The sequence below is a fragment of the Euprymna scolopes genome, chromosome 16 (assembly GCF_053919585.1).
Source record: "Euprymna scolopes isolate OS-2025 chromosome 16, ASM5391958v1, whole genome shotgun sequence".
NCBI lineage: Eukaryota > Metazoa > Mollusca > Cephalopoda > Sepiida > Sepiolidae > Euprymna > Euprymna scolopes.
The window spans coordinates 53,923,389-53,948,794 of NC_136497.1; the positions used below are offsets into that span (position 1 = coordinate 53,923,389).

The window sequence follows — 25,406 nt, forward strand, 5'->3', positions numbered from 1 at the left end:
TAACATGTTAAAAATACCAATAAAAATAATTATTGAAATCTTTTCTTAAATATATTCTTCACTGACATATTCTTTTCTTAATTATTTACTTTTGCTTTATGAACACAAAGAAAATCTGTTTATAAATTGAATTTCAATTCTTTACGTTGTAATGTATTTCAGTTATTTTCTAAACCTTACCGATTATTTCCCCTAGCAACCCCCGCTGTAAATGTAAATGGTGTGCTTCGATTCTGTAAAATATTTCACCTTTTTTCGAACTTATTTGAATGCTCTGCTAACATACCAATTTCTATAGCACATAAAAACCATGATTTTTAAATAGAAGATAGGAAAAATGAGCGGACTTACATACAGCGTTATAAATAATGCATACTCATTTATTTTATTTTTTTAAGTTTGATTTTCTTGTATTTTTTTTTGTTTTTTTTTCGCCTTAAATCATACAACAAAATAAATTTTAATCTATCAGTTCGATGCAAAAATTTTTTGTCGGTTTAAAATTTCATATGGAAAATAAAAAAACTTATATTTTTAAAAAAAATATTTACTCACAAGAATAACAACCTTCGCTCTCTATAATTGAGTCCAGCTACCAACGAGCTTATAAACGCCTCGTTTGTAAAAATTCTTTTATGTGCAATATGGATTTAATTCATGTTCAATATATATTTGTGGTGTTAACCTTAGATCATCTAAATGATTTTGCAATCCTCAAAGTAAGTGATAATCTGAGGGAGCTAGATCAGGAGAATATGCAGGATGGGGAAAAATTTCGCAACCAAATTCTCCTAGAAGATCTTTGATCAGTAGTGCTGTGTGAGGACAAGCATTATCATGATGGAAGATGACTCCCTTTCTGTTGATTAAAAAGCTCATTTTGGGACCAACATAAATAAGAATATTGCAGAAAAAATATTAATGATGCTTTAATAATCTGAAATAAAAGTTATAAATTAATCATGGTGATATGTTTAAGTAATAAAAATATGTATAAAATAAATTAAAATGGTTTAAAATACCCCTTCTACGAACTGTTAAAAACTTTTTCATCGGTTTGATATGGAACAGAGAGAAACACCATATTTGTTTGCCAGTTCTTGAAAAGCCTAGGATGAAATCGTTATTGTTGTCCTTTTGTGGATGTCAGACCTGTTAACATATCGATATCTATAACACACAAATATTGATTTTTATATCGATGGAAGATATGCATCATTGAGGTGGACATTTTACTCTTGTGTTTTAGGCCGATTTGTGTTCACGGAGTCCACTTACGGCAGTTACAAGGATAATGCAACATTAACGAGTGCCATAGTGACCACAGATAACACCAGCCAGAGTCTGACGTTCTTTTATCATATGTATGGAGCTAATATGGGATCCTTATGGGTTTATCTCAACATCGTCGCAGACCTAAACATGAACAAGTAAGCAACGGCTAAACGTCTTTTACAAATTTTGTGACATTAAAAAAAAGAATGTGAATAATATATTGGGTGATTGATTGTGATTAATATATTGAGTAACTTGATTATGACTAATATATTGAGGATCAATTGTGGCTAATACATTGAGTGACTTGATTGTGACTAATACATTGAGTGACTTGATTGTGACTAATATGTTGAGTGAATATATTGAGGATTAATTGTGACTAATACATTGAGTGACTTGATTGTGACTAATACATTGAGTGACTTGATTGTGACCAATATATTGAGTGATTGATTTCGATTAATACATTGAGTGACTTGATTGTGACTAATATGTTGAGTGATTGATTTCGATTAATACATTGAGTAACTTGATTGTGACTAATACACTGAGTGACTTGATTGTGACTAATATATTGAGTAACTTGATTGTGAATAATATATTGAGTGACTTGATTGTGACTAATATATTTAGTGATTGATTGTGACTAATATATTGAGTGACTTGATTGTGACTAATATATTGAGTGATTGATTATGACTAACATATTGAGTTATTTGATTATGACTAATATATTCAGTGACTTGATTGTGAATAATATATTAAGTGCTTGATTGTGACTAATATATTGAGTATCTTGATTGTGACTAATATATTGAGTGACTTGATTGTGACTAATATATTGAGTAACTTGATTGTGACTAATATATTGAGTGACTTGATTGTGACAAATAAATTGAGTAACTTGATTGTGACTAATATATTGAGTGATTGATTGTGACTAATATATTGAGTGATTGATTGTGACTAATACATTGAGTGACTTGATTGTGACTAATATATTGAGTTACTTGATTGTGAATAATATATTGAGTGACTTGATTGTGACAAATATATTGAGTAACTTGATTGTGACTAATATATTGATTGACTTGATTGTGACTAATATATTGAGTAACTTGATTGTGACTAATATATTGAGTAACTTGATTGTGACTAATATATTGACTGATTGATTGTGACTAATATATTGAGTGATTGATTATGACTAATATATTGAGTGATTGACTGTGACTAATACATTGAGTGACTTGATTGTGACTAATATATTGCGTGATTGATTGTGACTAATATATTGATTGTGACTAATATATTGAATAACTTGATTACGACTAATATATTGAGTAACTTGATTGTGACTAATATATTGAGTAACTTGATTGTGACTAATATATTGAGTAACTTGATTGTGACTAATATATTGAGTGATTGATTGTGACTAATATATTGAGTAACTTAATTGTGACTAATATATTGAGTAACTTTATTGTGACTAATATATTGAATTAATTGATTGTGACTAATATATTTAGTAATTTGATTGTGACTAATATATTGAGTAACTTGATTGTGACTAATATATTGAGTAACTTGATTGTGACTAATATATTGAATAACTTGATTGTGACTAATATATTGAGTAACTTGATTGTGACTAATATATTGAGTAACTTGATTGTGACTAATATATTGAGTAACTTGATTGTGACTAATATATTGAGTAACTTGATTATGACTAACATATTGAGTAACTTGATTGTGACTAATATATTGAGTAACTTGATTGTGACTAATATATTGAGTAACTTGATTGTGCCTAATATATTGAGTAACTTGATTATGACTAATATATTGAGTAACTTGATTGTGACTAATATATTAAGTAACTTGATTGTGACTAATATATTGAGTGATTGATTGTGACTAATATATTGAGTAACTTGATTGTGACTAATATATTGAGCAACTTGATTGTGACTAATATATTGAATAACTTGATTGTGACTAATATATTGAGTAATTTGATTGTGACTAATATATTGAGTAACTTGATTATGACTAATATATTGAGTGATTGATTGTGACTAATATATTGAATAACTTGATTGTGACTAATATATTGAGTAATTTGATTATGACTAATATATTGTGTAACTTGATTATGACTAATATATTGAGTGATTGATTGTGACTAATATATTGAGTAATTTGATTGTGACTAATATATTGAGTAACTTGATTATGACTAATATATTGAGTGATTGATTGTGACTAATATATTGAGTAATTTGATTGTGACTAATATATTGAGTAACTTGATTATGACTAATATATTGAGTGATTGATTGTGACTAATATATTGAATAACTTGATTGTGACTAATATATTGAGTAATTTGATTATGACTAATATATTGTGTAACTTGATTATGACTAATATATTGAGTGATTGATTGTGACTAATATATTGAGTAACTTAATTGTGACTAATATATTGAGTAACTTTATTGTGACTAATATATTGAATTAATTGATTGTGACTAATATATTTAGTAATTTGATTGTGACTAATATATTGAGTAACTTGATTGTGACTAATATATTGAGTAACTTGATTGTGACTAATATATTGAATAACTTGATTGTGACTAATATATTGAGTAACTTGATTGTGACTAATATATTGAGTAACTTGATTGTGACTAATATATTGAGTAACTTGATTGTGACTAATATATTGAGTAACTTGATTATGACTAACATATTGAGTAACTTGATTGTGACTAATATATTGAGTAACTTCATTGTGACTAATATATTGAATAACTTGATTGTGCCTAATATATTGAGTAACTTGATTATGACTAATATATTGAGTAACTTGATTGTGACTAATATATTGAGTAACTTGATTGTGACTAATATATTGAGTGATTGATTGTGACTAATATATTGAGTAACTTGATTGTGACTAATATATTGAGCAACTTGATTGTGACTAATATATTGAATAACTTGATTGTGACTAATATATTGAGTAATTTGATTGCGACATATATTGAGTAACTTGATTGTGACTAATATATTGAGTAACTTGATTGTGACTAATATATTGAGTAACTTGATTGCGACTAATATATTGAATAAATTGATATTGACTAATATATTGAGTAACTTGATTGTGACAAATATATTGAGTAACTTGATTATGACTAATATATTGAGTGATTGATTATGACTAATATATTGAGTAACTTGATTGTGACTAATATATTGAGTGATTGATTGTGACTAATAAAGGGTAGAACAATAAATTTTTTACCCTAAAGAAAACAACACTACAGCTTTATTTTAAAACTTTTATTGAAAAATCAATTCAACTTGATTAGTTAGGAGAGCTGACATCTATTCAATGTAGCCGCCTTCAGCCTTGATATGGTTCCGGAATTAGGAGCATACTTTTTTCGCAAGCGCCAGTGGAAGCCCAGTGAATACTCAGCATCGGCAGATGGTGGAGATCAGGATGGCTTTGCTGTCGTGGCAGGCCATGTTGGAGATGTTCTCGACGTATTTCAAATGAAGTAGTCTACTGTGTTCAGGTCGGGGGAGGTGAGGGAGGGTCAGTGAGAGAAGGGTACAAAGCCGTAGCGCGCCTTCTGAAACCAAGCCTGGGCCTCTTTGGATTTATGGACCAGCACTGAGTTCCGCTGCCACACCTAGAATCTTCTAGTGGCCACCCGATTGCACTAGTGGATCACCACACTCTTCAGCACATCCAAGCACACTTTGGTGTTGATTTTCAAGTCGACTTTGAAGATGTTAGGTGGCCCTCACTTGAAACCACACTAAAGACCATAACCGTGGCTGGAAACTTTGTTTCCATCAACCTGGATGGACTTTTGCCATGATATGATGCAGTGAAATAATAATTATGGTATCCGTCTAGGGATTAATAGGGATGAATAGGGATTAGTCACCACAATACCACGTTTACTCTAGAAATTTTTTCAGAAACTATCAAGTCGATTTGGTTGAAATTTTGTACGAACTTAGCTATGACAAAGTGCAGCAAACTAACTATTATGATATCCGTTCGAGGCACAGTTAGGGATTAGTAGGAATTAGTAGGAATTAATAGAGATTAGTAACCACAATATAACATTTACTCTAGAAATCTTCTCAGAAAATACTGAGCCGATGTGTTTGAAATTTTGTATGAACTTTGTTATGATAAGGTGCAGCGAACTAAGTATTATGATATCCGTTTGATGCACATTAAAGATCAATAGTGATCAGTCACTAAAATATCAGATTTATTCTAAAAGTTTTCTCGGAAACTACTGGGCCGATGTGGCTTAAATTTTGTATGGGCCTTTACTATAACAAAGTGTAGCGAACTTAATATTATGGAATCTGTTCGATACACAATTAGGGATTAATAGGGATTAATATTTAATGCAAAAATAAGCACAAATTTAACAATATTCAACCATCAGCTTAATTTTAAGTCAATGGGCTATAACTTTTGCCCGTTTTTATCTATCAAAACTTCTAGTCTATATAAATATAAAGGCAGGACTATACAGTAGTGTTTGGCAGCAAAAACATAACATTAACTTAGTGTTCACAACATTGTGTTTAACAAACATTTTTATTAATGGATTAGCATTTATCAAGTCGCAAAGCTATGTGAGGATACGGGCTAAATAGTCACAAGTAGAAGATTATAAACAATGGGTGGGATATGTAGAAAATGAAGTAAGAGGAATTGATTATTCAATAGGATGGCTAAACAAGCATTTGTTTACCTTAGACTTAAAGCCGACCATGTTGTAGTCAGATGACAAGCAGCCTTGTGGTATTGTGTTCCACAAATAGGATTTCTGGGAAATTAACTTTGTTCATGGAAGTTCCTATGATTGTCGTTACACACAGAGAGAGAGAGAGAGAGAGAGAGAGAGAGAGAGAGAGAGAGAGAGAGAGAGAGAGAGAGAGAGAGAGAGAGAGAGAGATAAATAACAGAAAGTTCTTTGCTGTGGTTGTAACTTAGCGAGTTCTTGTTGTTAATATTTATAAAGGAGAAGCAGATATTGGAGCTTAGTCGAGCACCTACCGGGAAAATAACAATAGAGTAGAGAGAAAGAGAGACAGAGAGACAGAGACAGAGACAGAGAGAGATACAGACAGAGAGAAACAGAGAGACAGAGAGAGAGAGGTGAGCCATATATCTGCTGTGTGAAAAGGATTATAAACAAGAGAAGAGATCATTCTTCCACTAGATTGTGAAGTCGGTTTACACCTTTATCTTCTGAGCAATGCTGAGTATCTCTGTCTACATGATTTTCGACTGAATGCATTCTTAATTCAATTCAGTATATAACGATGATCTGTTTGAATTATACATTTTCACTTCTTGTAACTTATGCATTACCAAAATAGAAGGTTACACAATACATTATTTAATTTTGATTAGTTACTAACAGGGCTACCTGAAATTGCTCAAGATCATATATAAAAAACAATGGAAAAGGTTAAAAAGTGTTTAACATCTTTATATTAAAACTTCCATCTTTCCACCTTTCTTTATCTATCTTTCATCTTTCCCTTTTTCCTGTTTTTTCCACATCCATCTATCCTACCCCTCTTTCACCTCCGCCCAGTCCATTCCTCTATCTCGCTTTAATGTATTGGAAATAATAATAATAATAATAATAATAATAATAATAATAATAATAATAATAAAAATAATAATAGCAATAATAATAATAATAATAATAATAACAACAACAACAATAAAAGCCATTCATTTCTCTTTTATATAACACATAACATTGGAAAACACGATGCCTGACCTCTTTGATGAAACTTAGCCCAATTGATCCTCAAGTAATGAATATATTTTTTTTAATTTTAGATATAAACCCAGGCCACCATCGGTCAACACAATGTCAACTTTGCAAAGGTTTGTTTTGTATTTCTTGACTTTTAGCATGACAGAAAAACACACATACACACAGACATTTGCCTTTTATATAATAGATTATTGTTTTTGGTTTAGAATGTTTGTGTGCAGCCTAGCAATTACATCGTTTGACCAATTGTCACCAAACTTAATCAAGATTACGATCATGGTCTGAAAACTGATTTAATTTTGAGATATCTGGGTCGAAGGTCAAGTCATACTTTTGGTAATAACTCCAGTTCTGTTCATCATAGAAATCTGCTACTGGGGCCATATTAAGTTATCGCATTTAATATGACCTTGATATTGATACGAGGGCATTATTATAACTTCTGGTTTTCTAAACTTTCTCAATAAATAGCGCTAATATATAAATATATTTTTTTTAATTATCAACGTTTCCATGGCATAACTTTGGAAATACTTCATACAATATCGGAAAATGAAGCCTGGAGAGGACCGTTCTTACCAGGTGAAGGCACACAGTCACAAGACTGATTTATGCTCTCGTTTCATAATAAGAAAACCTATAAATTATTTTTTAAGTATTGAATCTAAATCTTCTCTTGTTTTTGTTTTTGTTTTTCTGGGATCAACCATTTAAATTGATGCTTAATAAGAATAAGGGAGAAAGAAGTAGAGGAAGAGAGAGAGAGAATGAAAGGAAGAAAGAGAGAAGAATAGAGGGAGAAAGAGAGAGAGAGAAGGGGACAGGGTGAGAGAAGAGAGAGGGTGAGAGATAGAGAGAGAGAAAAAGAGAGGGAGAGAGAAAAGGAGAGAGAGAAGAAGAGAGGGAATGAAAATGAGAGACAGGAAAGGGAGAGAGAGAGAGAGAGAGAAAGAAAAAAAGGAGAGAGAGAGAGAGAGAGAGAGAGAGAGAGAGAGAGAGAGAGAGAGAGAGAGAGAGAGAGAGAAAACAATTCAGTAGACTAATAATCTTTTATTGAACAGAAACTGTGCGAGAACGAAGCAATGGTATATTCGATACCTTTTACACAGAAAAATATGAGAAAGTGGATTATATATATATATATATATATATATATATATATATATATATATATATATATATATATATATATATTAGATAAAATAGAGGTGGTTCAAATCATGGGAAAGAAGGAAAGAAAACTAGGGACAAGGTGGAGTAGGTGGATAGTCACAGTAAGGAAAAAACAAGTATGGGCCATGATTCATATCTAGATATTTTAATTGATGAGATGGGGGAAGGATCGGGAGACTGTGAACACATTCAACCAAAGCAGCAATAAGAAAAGGGAGACGAATCAGGTATGTTGGCGAAATTACAATCTGTGTCAATGCAACATTCTCATTATCTGATTTACTAGAATAGGCGTAATTTAAAAATTTCCATTCTTTCTATGATCGTGTAATTGAAATCAGAAATAAGACGTCTACGATGCACGTTATGCATATTTTGTTTATTACCAAAATCTTTGGAATGTTAAATTTATGGTCTAAGTCAATCATATGAGTAAAAAAGGCGTTTTCACTGAGTTTACTAGTGCACTTGTGTTTGTGTATTCTTTTCTCATCTGTGTGTGCCATTCTCTGATGTAATATCTATTACATGTATTGTATGGAATGACCAGCCTGTATGGCAGGTGTGGTATTTAGTTATGACCCACACATGTTTTTCAACTATCCTGTCATCATTAACTGACTTTCTTATTTCCCTTCCCTTAGTAAACCTTAAAACATTGACATCATACCTGCTACACAAGTTGGAATATATGCTGTTCTATGGAATAAGGGAGGAGGCATAAAATTTCTTAAAGTAACATCCATATTTAAAAAGACAGTAATTCCAATGTGTCAGTGTCACACACACGCGCGCGCGCACGTGCGCGCGCAACTTACTGTTTATTGATGGTGATAAGAATTAGGATAGAATGTGTTATATATTTTGTAGCAATATAAATGGTGTCTCACATTGATCGTTCTTTGGTTTCTGCCATTTATTGAGGGTAGCTTGATCGTAATTTTAATTTAAAAGCAACACATGTCCGATTGACTTGAACTAAAGTATCTCGCACATTTCTGGCTGACAGAACAAAGAACTAACTTTATGTACACCATACACAAGGAAATAAGATAGAGCGAACCAAGCGTTCCTAGCAGAGAAGCTATTAAATACCCAAACTCTCGCCTTTTCTTCACCTCATTTCATTCTGCATGGCAGAATAAGTTGCGGTAACAGACTATTTTTTTATGTGCAGAGAAGTGGATGCTGAAATGAAATTGGTCAACTGTGGATCAATTAGATTGCTTCGCGTGGTGATCCGCTGGTGAATCTTTTATAGTACATTACTGGCAAGAGACAACCCTCTTTTTCAAAATCGCCGCCCGCGAGAAAACGTCCCCATTCTTTGTCAATATGTGAAATGGGGAACCGCCTAAAGTTTGCTATTCACTTGCTTATTCATTGGTATTGTTTGCTTATTCATTGGTATTGCTTGTCCAGCATTCTCCGTTCTCACGTGTTCTACAAATCTTTACATATTTTTTTGTATTCTAAAACACTATTCTAATATTATCAATACATTTTATGAAGTAGCAAAATTACCTGTCTTGCCATATAAATATAAGCTTGTTTACCAGGTTTCTTTTCTGTAAATAAACCCGCGACTGCTACATTTGTGTTGTGTAATTTATGGGTTTATTTTTCACATTTGGTGCGATTGAGACGACTATGACCATTAATGTATTTGTATTTTACTCAGATACAACACTAGAATTAAGAAACAAAAAATTCTATTTTTTTCAGGGATCTGAAATGGAAAGAAAGCGGTAACCATGGTAACAGATGGCTGAGGGGCTGCATTGAGTTGCCGAAAGAAGTGAAATTAAATGTCGAGTTTGTGGCTTACCGTGGTAAAAACTATACCAGCGACATCGCCATTGATGACATCAAATACGGTGCCGACAGTTGCAAGAGTAAGTTCATTATGATGGGAGAAGTTGGTTTTCTGAATAGGGAATTGCGTTCTTCGTAGAGATCTTAGTAAGTTCTTATGACAAACCCCGTGAGGCAGTCGGCTTAATTGCTTATAATTAAGCTATACTATGTTATTTGACTTATAGAACACACACACACACACACACACACACACACACACACACACACACACACACAGAAACCAATAAAGGTAAGTATAGTTGGTTGGTCCTACCCTTTCTTCTTTGCATTTTTTCTCTCACATACATGATGAAGCTAGTCTCACTCTTCTATAAGTACTTTTATGGAATGTTAGAATTATCTGATTTATCCCCTACTTGTTTTATTTCATCACGTTTGACTCGTTTAGTGGTCTGCATCAAATCACTATTCAAGTAGCTCTTTATATTACATCTTTCTATTGCAGTAACTTATTTCCAATAAACTCTCATCCTGTTTACTGTTTTCCTCTTCAAGACTAAGGTCAATATGTATATTCTGCCTTATTTTCTTGTAGATACGTACATCAAGTGGATTTATGCCTTGTCTGAGACGACTTTTGTAAGAAAATTATAAAAATTACACATGCACACATAATGGCAAGTCATTATAAAGACACACACGCATACATGTGCCAGCAATACAGATGACAAACACGCATACATAGAACAAGTATAGTCTTTTTAGGTCACTAAAATCACTTCACTCTCATCCTTCATTTGAAGGAGTATATATGTCTTATTATACCCATAATGGAAACTTAGTGACCACCTTTACAACTGTATAACACAGTGGAAGCAGGAATGAAAAACCAAAATTTAAACGCAGTTCGTGTTTAAAATTCTTAAAACTTTTAATCTTTTTATATTTAAATTTCCGATATTAGTATCATTTTTTACCGAGAGTTGCCTATAACGATAACACACACACACACACACACACACACACACACACACACATGGTTGTATGGTTGTTCGTGTCTTTGACTATGAATATAATTAAACATGTTTCGTCCTTGAAATAAAGGAGAGAGTAAATTAATATAAGTAACCTTGAAAAAAGTTTATTTGTTTTTTAATGAAATAAATATTTTATATTAACATTTATTTATGAAATAGTAGGGCAATACGGCAGTGTCTGGAGCAAAAGTGTAATATTATTAAATTATATTATATAATTATATTATTATTATAAATATTAAAACTTCTATCTCTCGCTCTCTCTTTGGTCATATCCATTTTTTCACTCTCTCTCTCTCTCTCTCTCTCTCTCTCTCTCTCTCTCTCCAACCCTCTTTCTTCTTCACTCAGCCTATTTCTCTCTCTGGGCACACACACACACACACACACACACACACACACACACACACATATATATATATATATATATATATATATATATATATAGACAACTCAAGAATGAGTCAACGAAACGAAATTTTAAAAAATTAATTATTTCCCTTTAGTTTGTGACTGGAAAACAGACTCCCCCACGATCAAATCTGTACCAATTTAGGGTCAATATTTTTTCTAAATTTTAGATATTATTTATTTTGTATAACGCTGATAACAACTTTTGGGGTCTTTTATGTGTGTGTGTGTGTGTGTGTGTGTGTGTGTGTTTTACTTTTAGCCAGACATACACACACATATACGGAAAGCTGCTCTTTAAATAATAGATTAAAAAAATACTGAAAAATGAATTAAGATAATTCTCTGATAATTAAGATGAGGAGGATTTCATTTTTGTGGTTATAAAACAAAACTTGCGATGCCTGCCCCTAGTTTTAAAGACTTAGTTGTAAATATCGGAATAAATATTAGTTCATTAGAGGACAAAAGATAGATAGCAAGTAATAATTTGATTATCCATCTTGTTTGATGCCGGCAGTCCTGCCTCTGCTAGTGATGGGTTCTATATGATGCCATCCGTGATCCACACCTAATACCACAAGTAGAACAGGTGCGTGTGTATCGGGGTCGGGGTTGGGGAGAGAATGAAAAAGAGAGGGAGAGTAAGAGCATTGACATGGAATGTAAATCTGATTTTAGACAGGTGTACGATTCAGTGGCCAGTGCCTTCCGGCAGGCTCGGATTCAGATCACATTTTTCCATCTGGATCTTCAGTTGATATTTTCTGGTCACCTGCCTAGCGAAAGCCAAGAGGAAATTAACCATAAAGCAACATTAATAAGTGAATGAATAATTATAATAGGCTATAATAGAAAGTCTATCTGTATTAACAGACAACAACAGACGACATTGAAGTTTACATAGAAATGCCTTTTATTTTGGCTGTGCTGAAAAGGAGTTAAAACAGCTAAGAGTCAATCTCTATAAAAAGCTCCATGTTGCTGTAAATCTATCATTTTCTTGGATGAGAAAACGAAATACATCTTGGTAAGACGATGTCTCAAGTCTAATTATTGAAAAAGAAAACCCAATGTACATGACTGCTATAGGAAGTAGCCTAACAAATTCCTGTATTCCTTTGTTAGAAGCTTTGATTAGCTAGTCAGTCAATTACTCCATTGGTAGTAAACTTGTCTATTTACAGCAAAGGAAAATAGTACATAAAAAATATTTCACTGGTACAATAATATTTGGCTTCTTGGTGACATTACCGGGCCAACAAAATTGGTGTCAGGTGACAGTAACTTCCATATCGTCATAAATAGTTTTTCGAAGTATTTGTATATATAGATCATTTTTTGTGTGTCTCCTGCTTAGTGATAGATAATGTGTAATTTGCCACTCAGTACTTTATTCCATACAAAATCATTTGGATTATCAGTGACATTCAGGAGTCCGAATCATGTTGTGGACAAGGATGACACTAGTAGAGGGAAAGACAATATCAGAAAGACAATATCAGAAAGAATGACATTTAAAGTTGATTCATACAAAAAAGTAATTTAAATTTTATTGACAACATACAACAGTTTTTGAGAAGTAGATAAATATACAATCACTTGAGAGAAACAGTATCGTTCTGATCCTCGTCTCACTTCTGTCAACAAATTCAGACTTACTGCTTGATGAGCCACTCTTTGTACGAAAAACCTTTTTTTTTTCTTTTTAGGTTTTGCACGAAACTGTTTCGTACCAGTGACTGCATTTCACTTATCGTTATCTGTCGTCAACGAAATATCTGTATGGATCGAATTTGTTATTCTTTTTGATATCGCCTTTCCCTCTACAACGTTACAGAGCTATTACAATTATAATATGCTGTAATATAAAGTTCATTTGGCTTTATGGATGGATCAATAGACCACAACAGTGACATTCAGGAAGTTAAATGTTCGAATCACGTTTGAGGTCACTATTAAAAACAGCTAAAAGTCAATCTTTACAAAAGGTGCCACATGACTTGGTAGATCTATCTTTTTGCAGGCTGTGATATTAGGTGATGGTAGATTGTATATTGGCACAACCTGCGGTTTATATACATCGCACGGTATATTTTAGCATATAAAAATTCTGTTAGAGATAAAAAAAAAAAAAATAAAGACGTTGCACTTCTTTCATGGCTGTTACTTTTTGTATTTCAAATTATAGGCGTTTCTTGCACTTACGAAGACAGTGATTGTGGCCATGTTATTATAAACAAAACAGCATCTGGTTCTTATGCATGGGAACGAATGCGGGGTTATGAAATGATGACCAGTTGGCTCGGGCCAAAAATGGATTTTACCGAAGGAGAGGCGCACGGTGAGTATATCAGAATGATTTGTTTCAATTTTCAACGAACTCATACGACACTCTTTAATTAAAAAGAAAACAATATCTTCGAATAAGTATCAAGCAGCATCAGGGGCCAGATAACTTTTTGAGGTGTTACTCCAATAGAATTTGTAGTAAAATGAATTTACCCCCACACGTGGAAGTACTCTGGTGGACAAACGGATTTATAGATATCATGGATAATAAATAAACAAAAAATGCATATTGAAAACATGGTTAATTGTTAATTTCATCATAGGAAATAAAAGTCTGCCTTTTTGGCATGAAAACAACCCACAAGGACACAGCGTAAGAATCACATTTAGAAACAGAAATAAAACACTCATTTTTTTTTACATGGCACACAAGCAAAGCTATTGACCATCATGTATTTCAAATTCATACAATAACAAACAATTTTATTGAATTAACTATAATGGGGAAAATGTTTTTCATTTCTGGCAATGAAAAATAATATTCCTTTTTGTATAAGAATGGCATACAATGAAATATGATATTATTCTTTCTGGCATAAGAATGATGAAGAAATTATTGAAAAATTAATATTTTAACATCAGATTAAAATCTTTAATATTTTCAGCTACCTCAGGCTTTGAAAAAAAAAATGATATTGATTCATCTTGGATACAACAACCTCAATATCATGGATTTTTATGTTAATGCTACTGGGATGCTATCTTCATGGTTCAACCGGTTTCTGTATTTTGTTTTTAGATTTAAAAGGGTAGAAAAACTTTGTTTACAAAGGTAGGTTGTTACGAACGGTAGAAGCATTTTAGCTACTTCCATATGTACAGTTTCATAAGCCTTTGACATCCGTAAACTTGAGAGATTATCGTTGCTCTCAAATTCTATTTTTGTTTCATTGTTAGAATGAAGTTCAATAAGCTCTTCTGCCAAATCTTTAAGGACAAATCAGCCAGCTCACCTTTGAAGGGATTTACAACCGAACTGACAGTATATGAATTAAGTTCTGGAAAATAGTCACAAAAGCTATTTCTACGTTTGGTCAGGTGTCTTGTGACTGACTCCTTTATGTCTTGACAGTCTTCCAAAACCTCTCCTAGTTTTTCCCTTGTTAACAGGAGACTGACTTTCTTTCCTTGCAATTCCTTGTTCAGTTTATTTGCATGCCCAAAAATGTCAGCTAAGTATACAAGAAGAGCTAGCCAGGTTGTTTTTCTGAACTTTTCTACAAGTGTGTGTTTTTGATCACTCAGAAACATTTCAAGTTTTGTTTTAAGAGCCGACACTCTATTCAGGATATTTCCACGTGAAAGACACCTGACTTCAGTATTGAAAAGAATGGTTGAATATTCAGCCTCTCCATCCTCACATCACATCACGAAACATTCCTGCGTTTAGTACATGCCCTTTTACAATATTGACAATCTTAACTACATCATTTAGCACATCGACTTTTGGTTGCAAATATTTTACAACTAATGCCTAGCGATGCATCATACAATGGATGGCTAGAATATCTAAATTCTGTTGTTTGGCCAAAGTCAGCAGCCATTGACATGACTATGCACGGCAGAAGCTCCATCAACTGATACTGCAATACAATCTTACTTCAAATAAACATTTGATTTTTTGAAGCATGCCTCAACCTTATTGAACACATGCATACCACATGTTTTCGACTCAAGAGTAGAACGCAACAACATTTCTTTTACGATTTTATCAGAGCCCCTGTATTGAATGTATACCATCAATTATGAATTGCAACTTACATCTGTAGTCTCATCAAGTTGAATGGCAAACTCTTTACCTTTTTTTTTTTACTGAAGAAATCACTCGTTCTCTCACATTTTCTGCCAGGATGGAAATTCTTTCTTGAATAACTCCAGCAGACAAAGTTTCTGTATTCAGTTGTTTAGTTACTTTCTGCTCACACATTATTTTTTCCATTTTTACAGCCGCAGACTTGATTAAGACTTTACTAATAGTATGTAGTTTCTTGTTTCACGCAATCAACTATGCCAATTCTAAAAGTATTTCAGCTGAACGTTGGTCAAACGTTGCACTCTTCTTACTTCCCAATCTCTGTCTTTTGACTATATTTTCCAGATTCTCAAGCTATTCCTGTGGTCTGGAAGAAAGATGTGAATGAACCTTGTCCAAGTGTTTCTTCAGTTGATTCTTTTTGAAAGACTCGACAGTCAGTACTTTCATACAAACGACACATTGAAGTTTCATTTGTCCTTTGTTCTCTATTTCTGTAAAGCCATAATTAAAATATTAAAGCCATAATTAAAATATGAAATATCTGTCTGATGTGGAAATCTGTTCCGCTGGCCTGCTTCCCAGCTGATTATAATATGGTAGTCTTCAAGTCTAATGTAAACAGGTTCTTGTTGAACCTTATCCTTCAATAATCCAAATTCTACCCAATCCACACAATTAATGATTTCTAAACTACCACCTTATATTCATTAACCCTTATCCTCAAGTGGCCTTCGGGCCTTGATAAGTGGTGACTACCTTATAAATGTATATATCTATGTTGCGATTTAACTCTCTTATTTCGTTCCTGATCTTTTGCTTCAATTTTTGCAGGGTTTATTAACATAGACTCTTTCTTCAAGATATCCCCACAAGAAAAAGTTGGGGTTAGTCAAATCTGGGGAACGTGGTGGTCTTTTGATATTGCCATTCATAACTTGCGTATGTTGTTCAATGCTATACTTATCCATGATTAATTTCCAAAATATTATCTGTAAAATATCTGAAATAGGGGAAAAGATTATCATTAATGCTAAAATGACAAAGATTTTCAACCTTTCAATGCCTTTTTGGACACTCTGTACTATACGCCCGTCTGAGACATATCGTATAGTAAAAGCTCACCACACTGCTAACTCTCGGCACCTTATTTGATATTATGTGGAATCTTTTCAATAAAAACTTACACTACCCTATTTGATATTGGGTAGAGAACATCTTTTTCAACTAAACTACCGCAAAGATTGCAAACTATTAGACAATAAAAAAGAAAGTTAATACACCGTGTGGAATGTGTTCTTGCTTGTCGTCAACGTACGTATGGCATAAACATGTTGAAACACCGGTTCTTATTAGATCATCGAAGTTAAGTAACGTTGGGCTTTGCCAATATCAGATGAGGAACTTTCTAGGAATACGAGGCACTGTATGTCTACTAACCGGATATACATATGACTTGGGATCACCTGTGTATTCGATATTCCCTAGATACTTTCCCTTTCGGTATTATCGAATGTCAACAACAGAAACGCTGTATGATACGTTTGAAATAGTAAGATTACACCTTTTCTTTGTTCGCAGGTCAGTTCATAAACCAATCATTCATCAGTTAATTCTCAGGTATTATTTAGTGAAATTGATTCTTGACTCTGATTGGAAAGAAAATGAAAATGTATTGTTGCCTTATACTGGAATTGAATTTACAGACTTTGGATTATGAGATGTCTGTTTTCAAACCATTCCCTTGCCTTAGACCGCTTTTCCCATGTACACACATGTGATGAGTAGTCTCAGCAATAACAAAAAGTGCAGGTTCTGCCACACAGAAGTAGAAAGTGTGACGGCTATTATATAAGGCGACACAATGGAGTGCTTAAATATCTCCATCATTTGTAAAAAGTTGAATATCGAATGTAGTAGCAAATCCTGAGAACATGTCTACCAGAAAGAACAGTTGGAAATAAGTCATACACCATCCATTATGATTAAACAATTCATACAGCTATATATCTAAAAAGTGGAGCTATTAAATCTGACATAGTTATATGGGACAGGAAGTAGAAAGAAGCAACCTTAGTAGAAGTTGGTGTCCCAAATAATGCTGCTTAAACAGAACTGAGAGAGTAACGATAACAAAATATCAAGGTCTAATATACGAATATATGAAAAGAAACTGAATCTTCGGTAAATCTGCATCATTCCAGCAATTATTTGAGCAACTGAACCCATGAAAAAGAATTTTTAAAAACTACCTCGAAAATATACCTGGTGAACGAAGTGCAAGAGAGATTCAAACAATTGGAATTTCAGGGACGTTCAGAATCTTAAAATAATCTTTTGGTTGGACTGTATGAAAGAACGGGTGAATGTCATGCAGATGAGAGAATTTACAAAAAAAGAGAAAACACACATACACGCACACGCACGCATATGCATTTCGTTATTATTATTTGGCCATACGCATGTAAATAGGTCTGTTTTAACATATTCAACGTATCTAAATATGTATTTTGAAGGGAAATTACGTATTTTGGCAGGAAGCAATAATGCAATATTTAAGCATTCTTCAAATAATTTTGTAGAAGCAATAAATAATAAAGGTGCTTCTGCAGTATAAGGGTCATGCTATCGTCGGAATCTTCTGGACGATTTATGGAAAATGCTAGAAGGTGCCGAACGAAAGTGTCGTTAATTTTTTTTTTTTTTTTTTGTATAAATGCTGGATAATTTTTTTTTTTATGAAAAATATATTATTTCTATCTTTACGAAGCTAATTCTATGAAAAATTAATTGAAAAATGAAAACAATTTCAATGAAAAATTAATTGTAAAATGTAGACAATATTCTGTAATAATTATTGGACTTTTAGAAAATTTAAATTCAAATAATAAAAGTAAAACACTCATTAAAAGGTAAGTTTCATGAATAAATTTTTTTTTTTTTTTGGGGGGGGGGGTTAATAACAAACAACTGGTAGCAAACAAATAATTTTCTGGATTTTTTTAAACGAATTTTTCTTATTTTCATGATTTTTAAGGTTTTCTTTTTGTTGTTTTGTTCAAATAATGTGTTATGAGACCGAAACATACCTGCATCATGAACTCTTTCAGTACTATATTACGAAGTGAGGTAACCGTCTCAGGGAGCAGTATCGTAATACCATAGAATCAGCAGGAGTACTAGTAGTATGCAACTACCCATAATGGACACCACCGGTTCCGCTTAACCTTTATCCTATCCCTGTAACCTTTTTGGTTAATATAGCTTTCTTACACCTAATCTGTGTTCTGTGTTTTCATTCCGTGGTTCCAGTCTTAGGTCCACATCATCTAGACAAATATTTAGTTTTTTTTATAATAAACTAATAATAGCAAATGTTTTCTTTATGATTATTTTATATTAAAGTTAAAGCACAGCATTTCAGCACCTCCGGAATTTTCTGCTATACCATGGTCCTTATATTGCGTTTGTACCATTATATATTAAGACTTAAGTCTCACTGATTTAACAATATTATACGTTTGAAATTAATTAATTTGTTTTTCATGTTAATTCCAGGTACATTTTTGATTGCCGATTCCAAATATGGAAGGCAGGAGGAGAAAGCCATATTTCACACGCCCACAATTAGGACTTCTGATACAACGACGCTAAATGCCAGATTATTTATGGCTGGGAATAATTTGGGAGTCCTGAGAGTGAATTTACTCTCTGAACCCAATATGGCTTCTAACTTAACATACCAAACAAGTTCTGCGATGAGCAGCTGGAGAAGAATATGTCTTGATGTACCAAAAGATTTTGTGGGAATTGCTGAATTTGTTGCTGTTCATGGTTCCGGTACTTCTGGATATATTGCGGTAGATGATGTTGCCATTGGACCTGAGTCTACGTGTGCAGGTAAGCATAATTCTTTGCAGTTATGACGAGATTATTTTGTTCTGATGTATAATGTTTTCCTTCCAAATGGATAATAAGTCGATGGTGTGCATAGGCCTGCCGATGTATGCCTCAAAGACTTGAACATAATTCCTAGTACTAAGAAATATTTTTAAAAAAGTTGGAATATTATTGGACGCTCCCACCAAATTTGGATGCCTAGGACCACCATCCTGCATGTCATTGCACCCAGTTTCACACACACACACACACACACACACACACACACACACACACACACACACACACACACACACAAAACATTGTTGAGCTGTGCCCTCAAGTGTTGGACCGTCCGGATTCGCATTTTGAGGATGCTGCCAATGGTCCTGTTGTCATAACTTGGATCAGTAGAGAGCATGAGTTGTACAGCGGTGCATCCCCAATCTCGCTCGTGTCACTTTCAGATATGATACAGGGCTCCTATCGCTCTTGGCAAGCTAGTAGATGGTCACCAACAAAAAAAGAAAACCAGTTTCCATAAAACGGAAGTGGAATCATGTCTTTTCTACAGCGACAATTTTATCATTCCACCCTTTATATATATTTATATATAGTTCATATATATATATATATATATATATATATATATATATATATATATATATATATGTATATATATATGGCAGATAATATATAAAGTTCATTTTGATAATTTTAAATAGAATTATCTGCCATATATATATATATATATATATATATATATATATATATATATATATGTATATATATATATGTATATGTATGTATGTATGTATGGCAGATACTTCGTGCTGAACTTTACAGAATGCAACTTAATCGATTGGTTGATATATTTTAAAATTTAATTGAGTTTTTGGACTTTAATCAGCTGGCAACTCGGATTGTAGCTTTCTGCATTTAGACCTTAATAAGTTCAACTTCATTGATTATTTGATATGTTCAAATTTAATTGAGTTTTGGGATTTCCATATAATCCATTTATACTTTGGATTCCGGATTCTTCCTTTTGGATCTTATTGCTTAGAACTCAATTAATTAATTAATTAATTAATTAATTGATTTTTTTTTTACTTTGACTGTTTTATTGTATTTAATTCTATTGAAAATTCCTTTTAGTTCACAAAAAGTTATTTTAATATATTTTCATATTTATGCTAATCAGTGATACATTTTTTATCATTTTTATCCTCTGATGAAAAGAGTCTACCATTGAAAATCTATGGATTAATGATTTGTCTTTATTCCTTGTTTGAAGTTTTAATGGATTGATAAATATTTTAATTGTTTTCAATTTTATTTTCATCATCAAGTTTTCTTATTTTTATATACATGCTAGCAAGTTTTCCGACATTGCCCAGAGGGAAAATACGGCAACTATTTGTTTCTTTTTTTAAACAGTACATGTTATGGAAACGTTTTTATAAAATTGTCTTTACTATTAAAAAAATAATTTCGTCCCAGCATTCTCCCTTTAAAGTTTTGATTTAATAAAAAAAAACATCATTGAATCGTGCGTCCGTACTTATCAAATGCAAATATGACGAATCTCTTACTACAAGAGAGTTGTCTCCCTTCGTGCAGTGAACTATTATAAAACAGCGCAAAAATTGTGTACTGTAAACAAACTTCTTGTTGCTCAACTCAGTACATACTACTTATGCGTTTATGCCCCAAATAATAGCCCCATACATCAAAGTGGCACCGAGCCTACATTGGGGTGATTAGGCAAATAAACAAAAAAATTATTTCTCGATTTTGGAGCATTTTTGAAATCATTACATTATCCTATTTTCTTTTTTGGTTTTGTTTTCCTTTGTTTTGGATTCTAGTTTTCTGTCTTTTTTTAAATTATTTTCTACTACTGTGGATGCTTCGTTTATTGACAAACTAACAAATCATAAAAACTATTTCTTTTTATAAAAAAAACATTTTTACACTCAGAGCCTGAATTACACCTAGAAAAATCCTCTTTTTCATTAATTTTGATTCAGTTTGTATTTGCCTATATTTACGCCAGTTTCTTAAATTTTTTGTTTCTCAAATAATTTACGACGCTAAAGTACAAATTTACCCTTTATTACATTGCCTACGGATAGACTTATTTGTTTTTGTTTACTTCTCTTTTCATGATTCATTATCGACAATGCTTAGACATTAACTTTTTTTAGTTAATTTTTTACCTTAGCTCCACCTCCACAACTTCGTTTAAACTAACGACTTTTAAACTTTGCAGAATAAGACAATCTCTTTTAACTTTGGCGGAGACAAGTAGTTTTCGAGATATAAACACATGCATTATGGACTGTCATTCACTGTTCTACACATGCGCAATAAAAAAGTCTACTTCTCTCTGCCCGACACTGCCACCACCCCCATTTTTTCTGGTTTATAGTCTTTGCGGATGCTTATGCAGACAACAAATATTAAGGTTAAATTTGGAGCAAATACTTTGACAACCCCCCCTCATAACATGGGGTGTCTATTCTGAAAGCCGTTATTACCATGGCGAGGTTGGACATATTTATTCCATATGACGTTGTTTAAAATGAGGAGGTTGGGATGTCTATTCCGGAAGCAACAACTTGTAGAAAAAATAAATGCCTTTATTTCTTTTTCAAAATGCTAAATTCAATGGTTGCATGTATCGGTGAGAGCTTAGTGCAACGTAGGACAGAGGGGATGGTGGGTGACAGTGCCGGTGGACAAGCAAGCGGATTCTCGACAACTAGTCGCGTATTTCTCCATCTCTTCTTCTGCCTCTGACACGCTAATTGCCTTGTTTATATCAGAGTCGAGTTTTTCCGGTGCATCGGCAATGCCAATGATTTTAACCTGTAACCCCATCAACGAGCACATCCGGCCTCCGCTGTCGTGGACAGTTCCACCTCAGTCTCTCACACAATGTACTGTGCGACAGATAGATCGGTAGATAGATAGATAGGCAGATAGATAGATAGATAGATAGATAGATAGATATAAATACATGTGCATATGCTAGAATATTTTCATCCTAAATGCTACACAAATATGCACAATGGAGAAAATATGCATAAATAGAACTGAGCGTAATAATAGTTAAATGAAGCCAAAATATCCAATAAGAAACCATAAACATTAATAATTAATTAATGAAAGTTTGTTTTTCAAAGAATATGCAAATTAATTAACCTCTGTGGAGGTCACTGGATGCCCGAAAACCTTCTGCTTAAATATTTTCTTTCCTAAGACTGCTAAACTTTGTAATTCCCTCCTTGTTTCTTGCTTCTCTGACGGTACTAACATGCGGTAGTTTAAATATAATAAAATACTAACGTTAATGACTGCTACATTAGTAGCAGTAGAAACGTACAATATAAGAAAATTTGTCAGTTTCATTTTTAAAACTATTTATGCAAAACGTTTTTGCTGGAGATGTAATATTTTTTATTTTTTTTATTTTTTTAGGATTTTCTACCTGCAAATTTGAAGATGGAATCTTCTGCAAGTTCGAAGTATCTAGCAGCAATCAATACAGATGGCATCGTCGTCATGGCACTAGTGGAGGTTATTATAATTTGTTCCTTTCTTTTATTGTTTCTATGTTCTTCCTTTTCCCTTGTTACCCTTGTCAATGGGCAGTATGTATGTACATTTGTCTGAACGACAATCCAAAATCAGTCATCCCTTGTAATGGGTAATTATTTGTTACACCTGCCTTTCTAAGACAAGGGAAATTACAACGGTTCTCACTATATATAGTGCCAGTAATACCTACACCGATGGAAGAAGCGACAGTACTACCACTGACTAGCTGCATGCAAGCCAGTTATACCCGTTTCCTACCTTTGCACCTGTGATGTTAAATACACTTGTATCTTAAAACAACCTCGACTTGATTTTCTTCTTTTTACTATTGTGCTACAACACAACATTATTAAAAAACCCTGATCTTAAAATAAGGCGCACCAATCATAATCGATAATGATTATAAAACTTGATTTCCATGAGGAACATTTCTTTTCTAGAAAAATCCAGAAAACAGTACAATGTTAAACATTTGGCTAGTGTAATTTTATTAATTGAGAATAACATTAAACAGTAGGCACGTGCAAAACTAATGGCCGCTCTCAAAAATGTAAAACCGTTTTGGCTCCTCCCTTCACTTAGAAATTCACCAAAATTTAGAAAATCAAACAACTGCAGTATTTATTAAGTAAATGTGATGAAACCAGTATTTTTTTTAAATGTTCGTGAAAATGTATTATTTTATGTAAAAATCACCCGTAGCAAAGTTATAGCTTTAAGTTCTAAAGCAAAAAAACATTTATTTATATTTTTGCTTTTTTTAATGAAAATATAGTATTGTAGATGTTAACATTTAAAATTTTAAAAGTGTATATTTTTCAGGAAAATTATAAAAAAAGACCCTAAAATCCGTGTTAATGAAATCAATATAACTTGAAAAAGTTCCTTTTCAGAACTAACGATATTATCATTGAACTAAGCATTGGTTATTTAATATTGTTGGCAAAAACATAATATAATTGCCAAAAATATTTATGATAAACCTCTTTAAAGAAGCATAAAGGTCTGGGGGGGGGTTTCGGCCAATGTTTGCCCATACTTAATAAAAAGGGTTCAGTTAGGGTTATCTTGGTGAGCTCGACCGCAGTGTGCTAGAAGCCGGCATGAAGTCACATAGTCCAAAGAGAAGAAGAAAGAGAGGGTGGAGTGGGGAGAAAATTCACCAATTTATTTGCAAGCACACATGTGCAAAGTTTGGGTTTTAGAGATGTCTGAATAAGATATGATTATGCAGCAATTATCGACTTCTCTCTGTCCCCCCCCTCGCCTCGCTGGTCGGTCATTGATAAGAAACGATCACAGACTAATAAATATTTTTTTTGTCTTCAACCGTTCGTTTCTTCTTGGTTTTTATTTCCGGTGTATGAATGAACTTGTTTACAGGCGGCGTTTCCCTGATGGGACAAGATACCATTAGGAACGAACAGCTAGCAAGACATGTTATGAACATTCATGTATTTCAATTGATTATGACGTGAGTTTTTAAACCTTCCTTCAGAAAGGAGATATATATATAACAGTTAGACATGTCACGACCTGCACTGAAATCAAACACTCATTGTTTTTTTGTTTTTTTTATTCTTCAGATGACATACATAATAACGACGATCACGGGCCTTAATTAAATGCTATAATTATATCGCAATACAAATAACAACAAAAATAAATTTAATAAGAATTATTTCATCAGTAAAAATAATCTTTTCAGTGATATGCAATATGGTTGCCGTTCTGCTAGATCTACAGCTAATGTGCTAACTGTAATATCTCACAGAATTAGTGAATCTCTCGATAGGGGCTTCGTTTCAAGGGCGCATGCTCTTGATATATCAAATGCTTTTGATGGGGTATGGGATAAAGATCTCCAGTTATGGAATAGCTGGAAATGTCCTCTCAATTATTAAATCATTTTTTCTCTGAGAGGTTTATAAGAGTAATGGCTGATGGGCAGAAATCAGAAGCCCACATTATTAACGCTGGCGTCCCTCATGGTTCCATCCTGGGCCTTACTCTCTTCCTAATTTTCATTAATGATCTCTCAAATCACATTTTAGAATTATTTGCAGATATTTATGCAGACGGTACTACCAATTATGGCAACACTTTGAAGGCCGGAAATAAACAAGATCTCTCTGATTCTCTCTTCTGATTTTGAGCATGTGATGCAATGGGGAAAAAGATGTCTGGTTAATTTTAAATGCATCTAAAATCAAGCTTCTCTCTTTCCATCATAAATGCTCTGACCTCC

At 33.0% G+C, this 25,406-nt stretch overlaps 1 protein-coding gene across 5 annotated transcripts in view; it reads left to right on the top strand.

Annotated features, from left to right (window-relative positions):
• LOC145295964 (uncharacterized) overlaps positions 1–25,406 on the top strand; it is a 498,857-nt gene that overhangs the window by 274,281 nt on the left and 199,170 nt on the right. For all 5 annotated transcript variants that reach the window (XM_080141875.1, XM_080141872.1, XM_080141877.1 and 2 more), the window contains exons 12-17: positions 1,250–1,430; positions 7,192–7,239; positions 10,028–10,197; positions 13,760–13,912; positions 19,232–19,573; positions 23,039–23,137. In XM_080141875.1, coding sequence (XP_079998001.1) covers positions 1,250–1,430; positions 7,192–7,239; positions 10,028–10,197; positions 13,760–13,912; positions 19,232–19,573; positions 23,039–23,137 — 993 coding nt within the window. The remainder of the gene's footprint in view (positions 1–1,249; positions 1,431–7,191; positions 7,240–10,027; positions 10,198–13,759; positions 13,913–19,231; positions 19,574–23,038; positions 23,138–25,406) is intronic.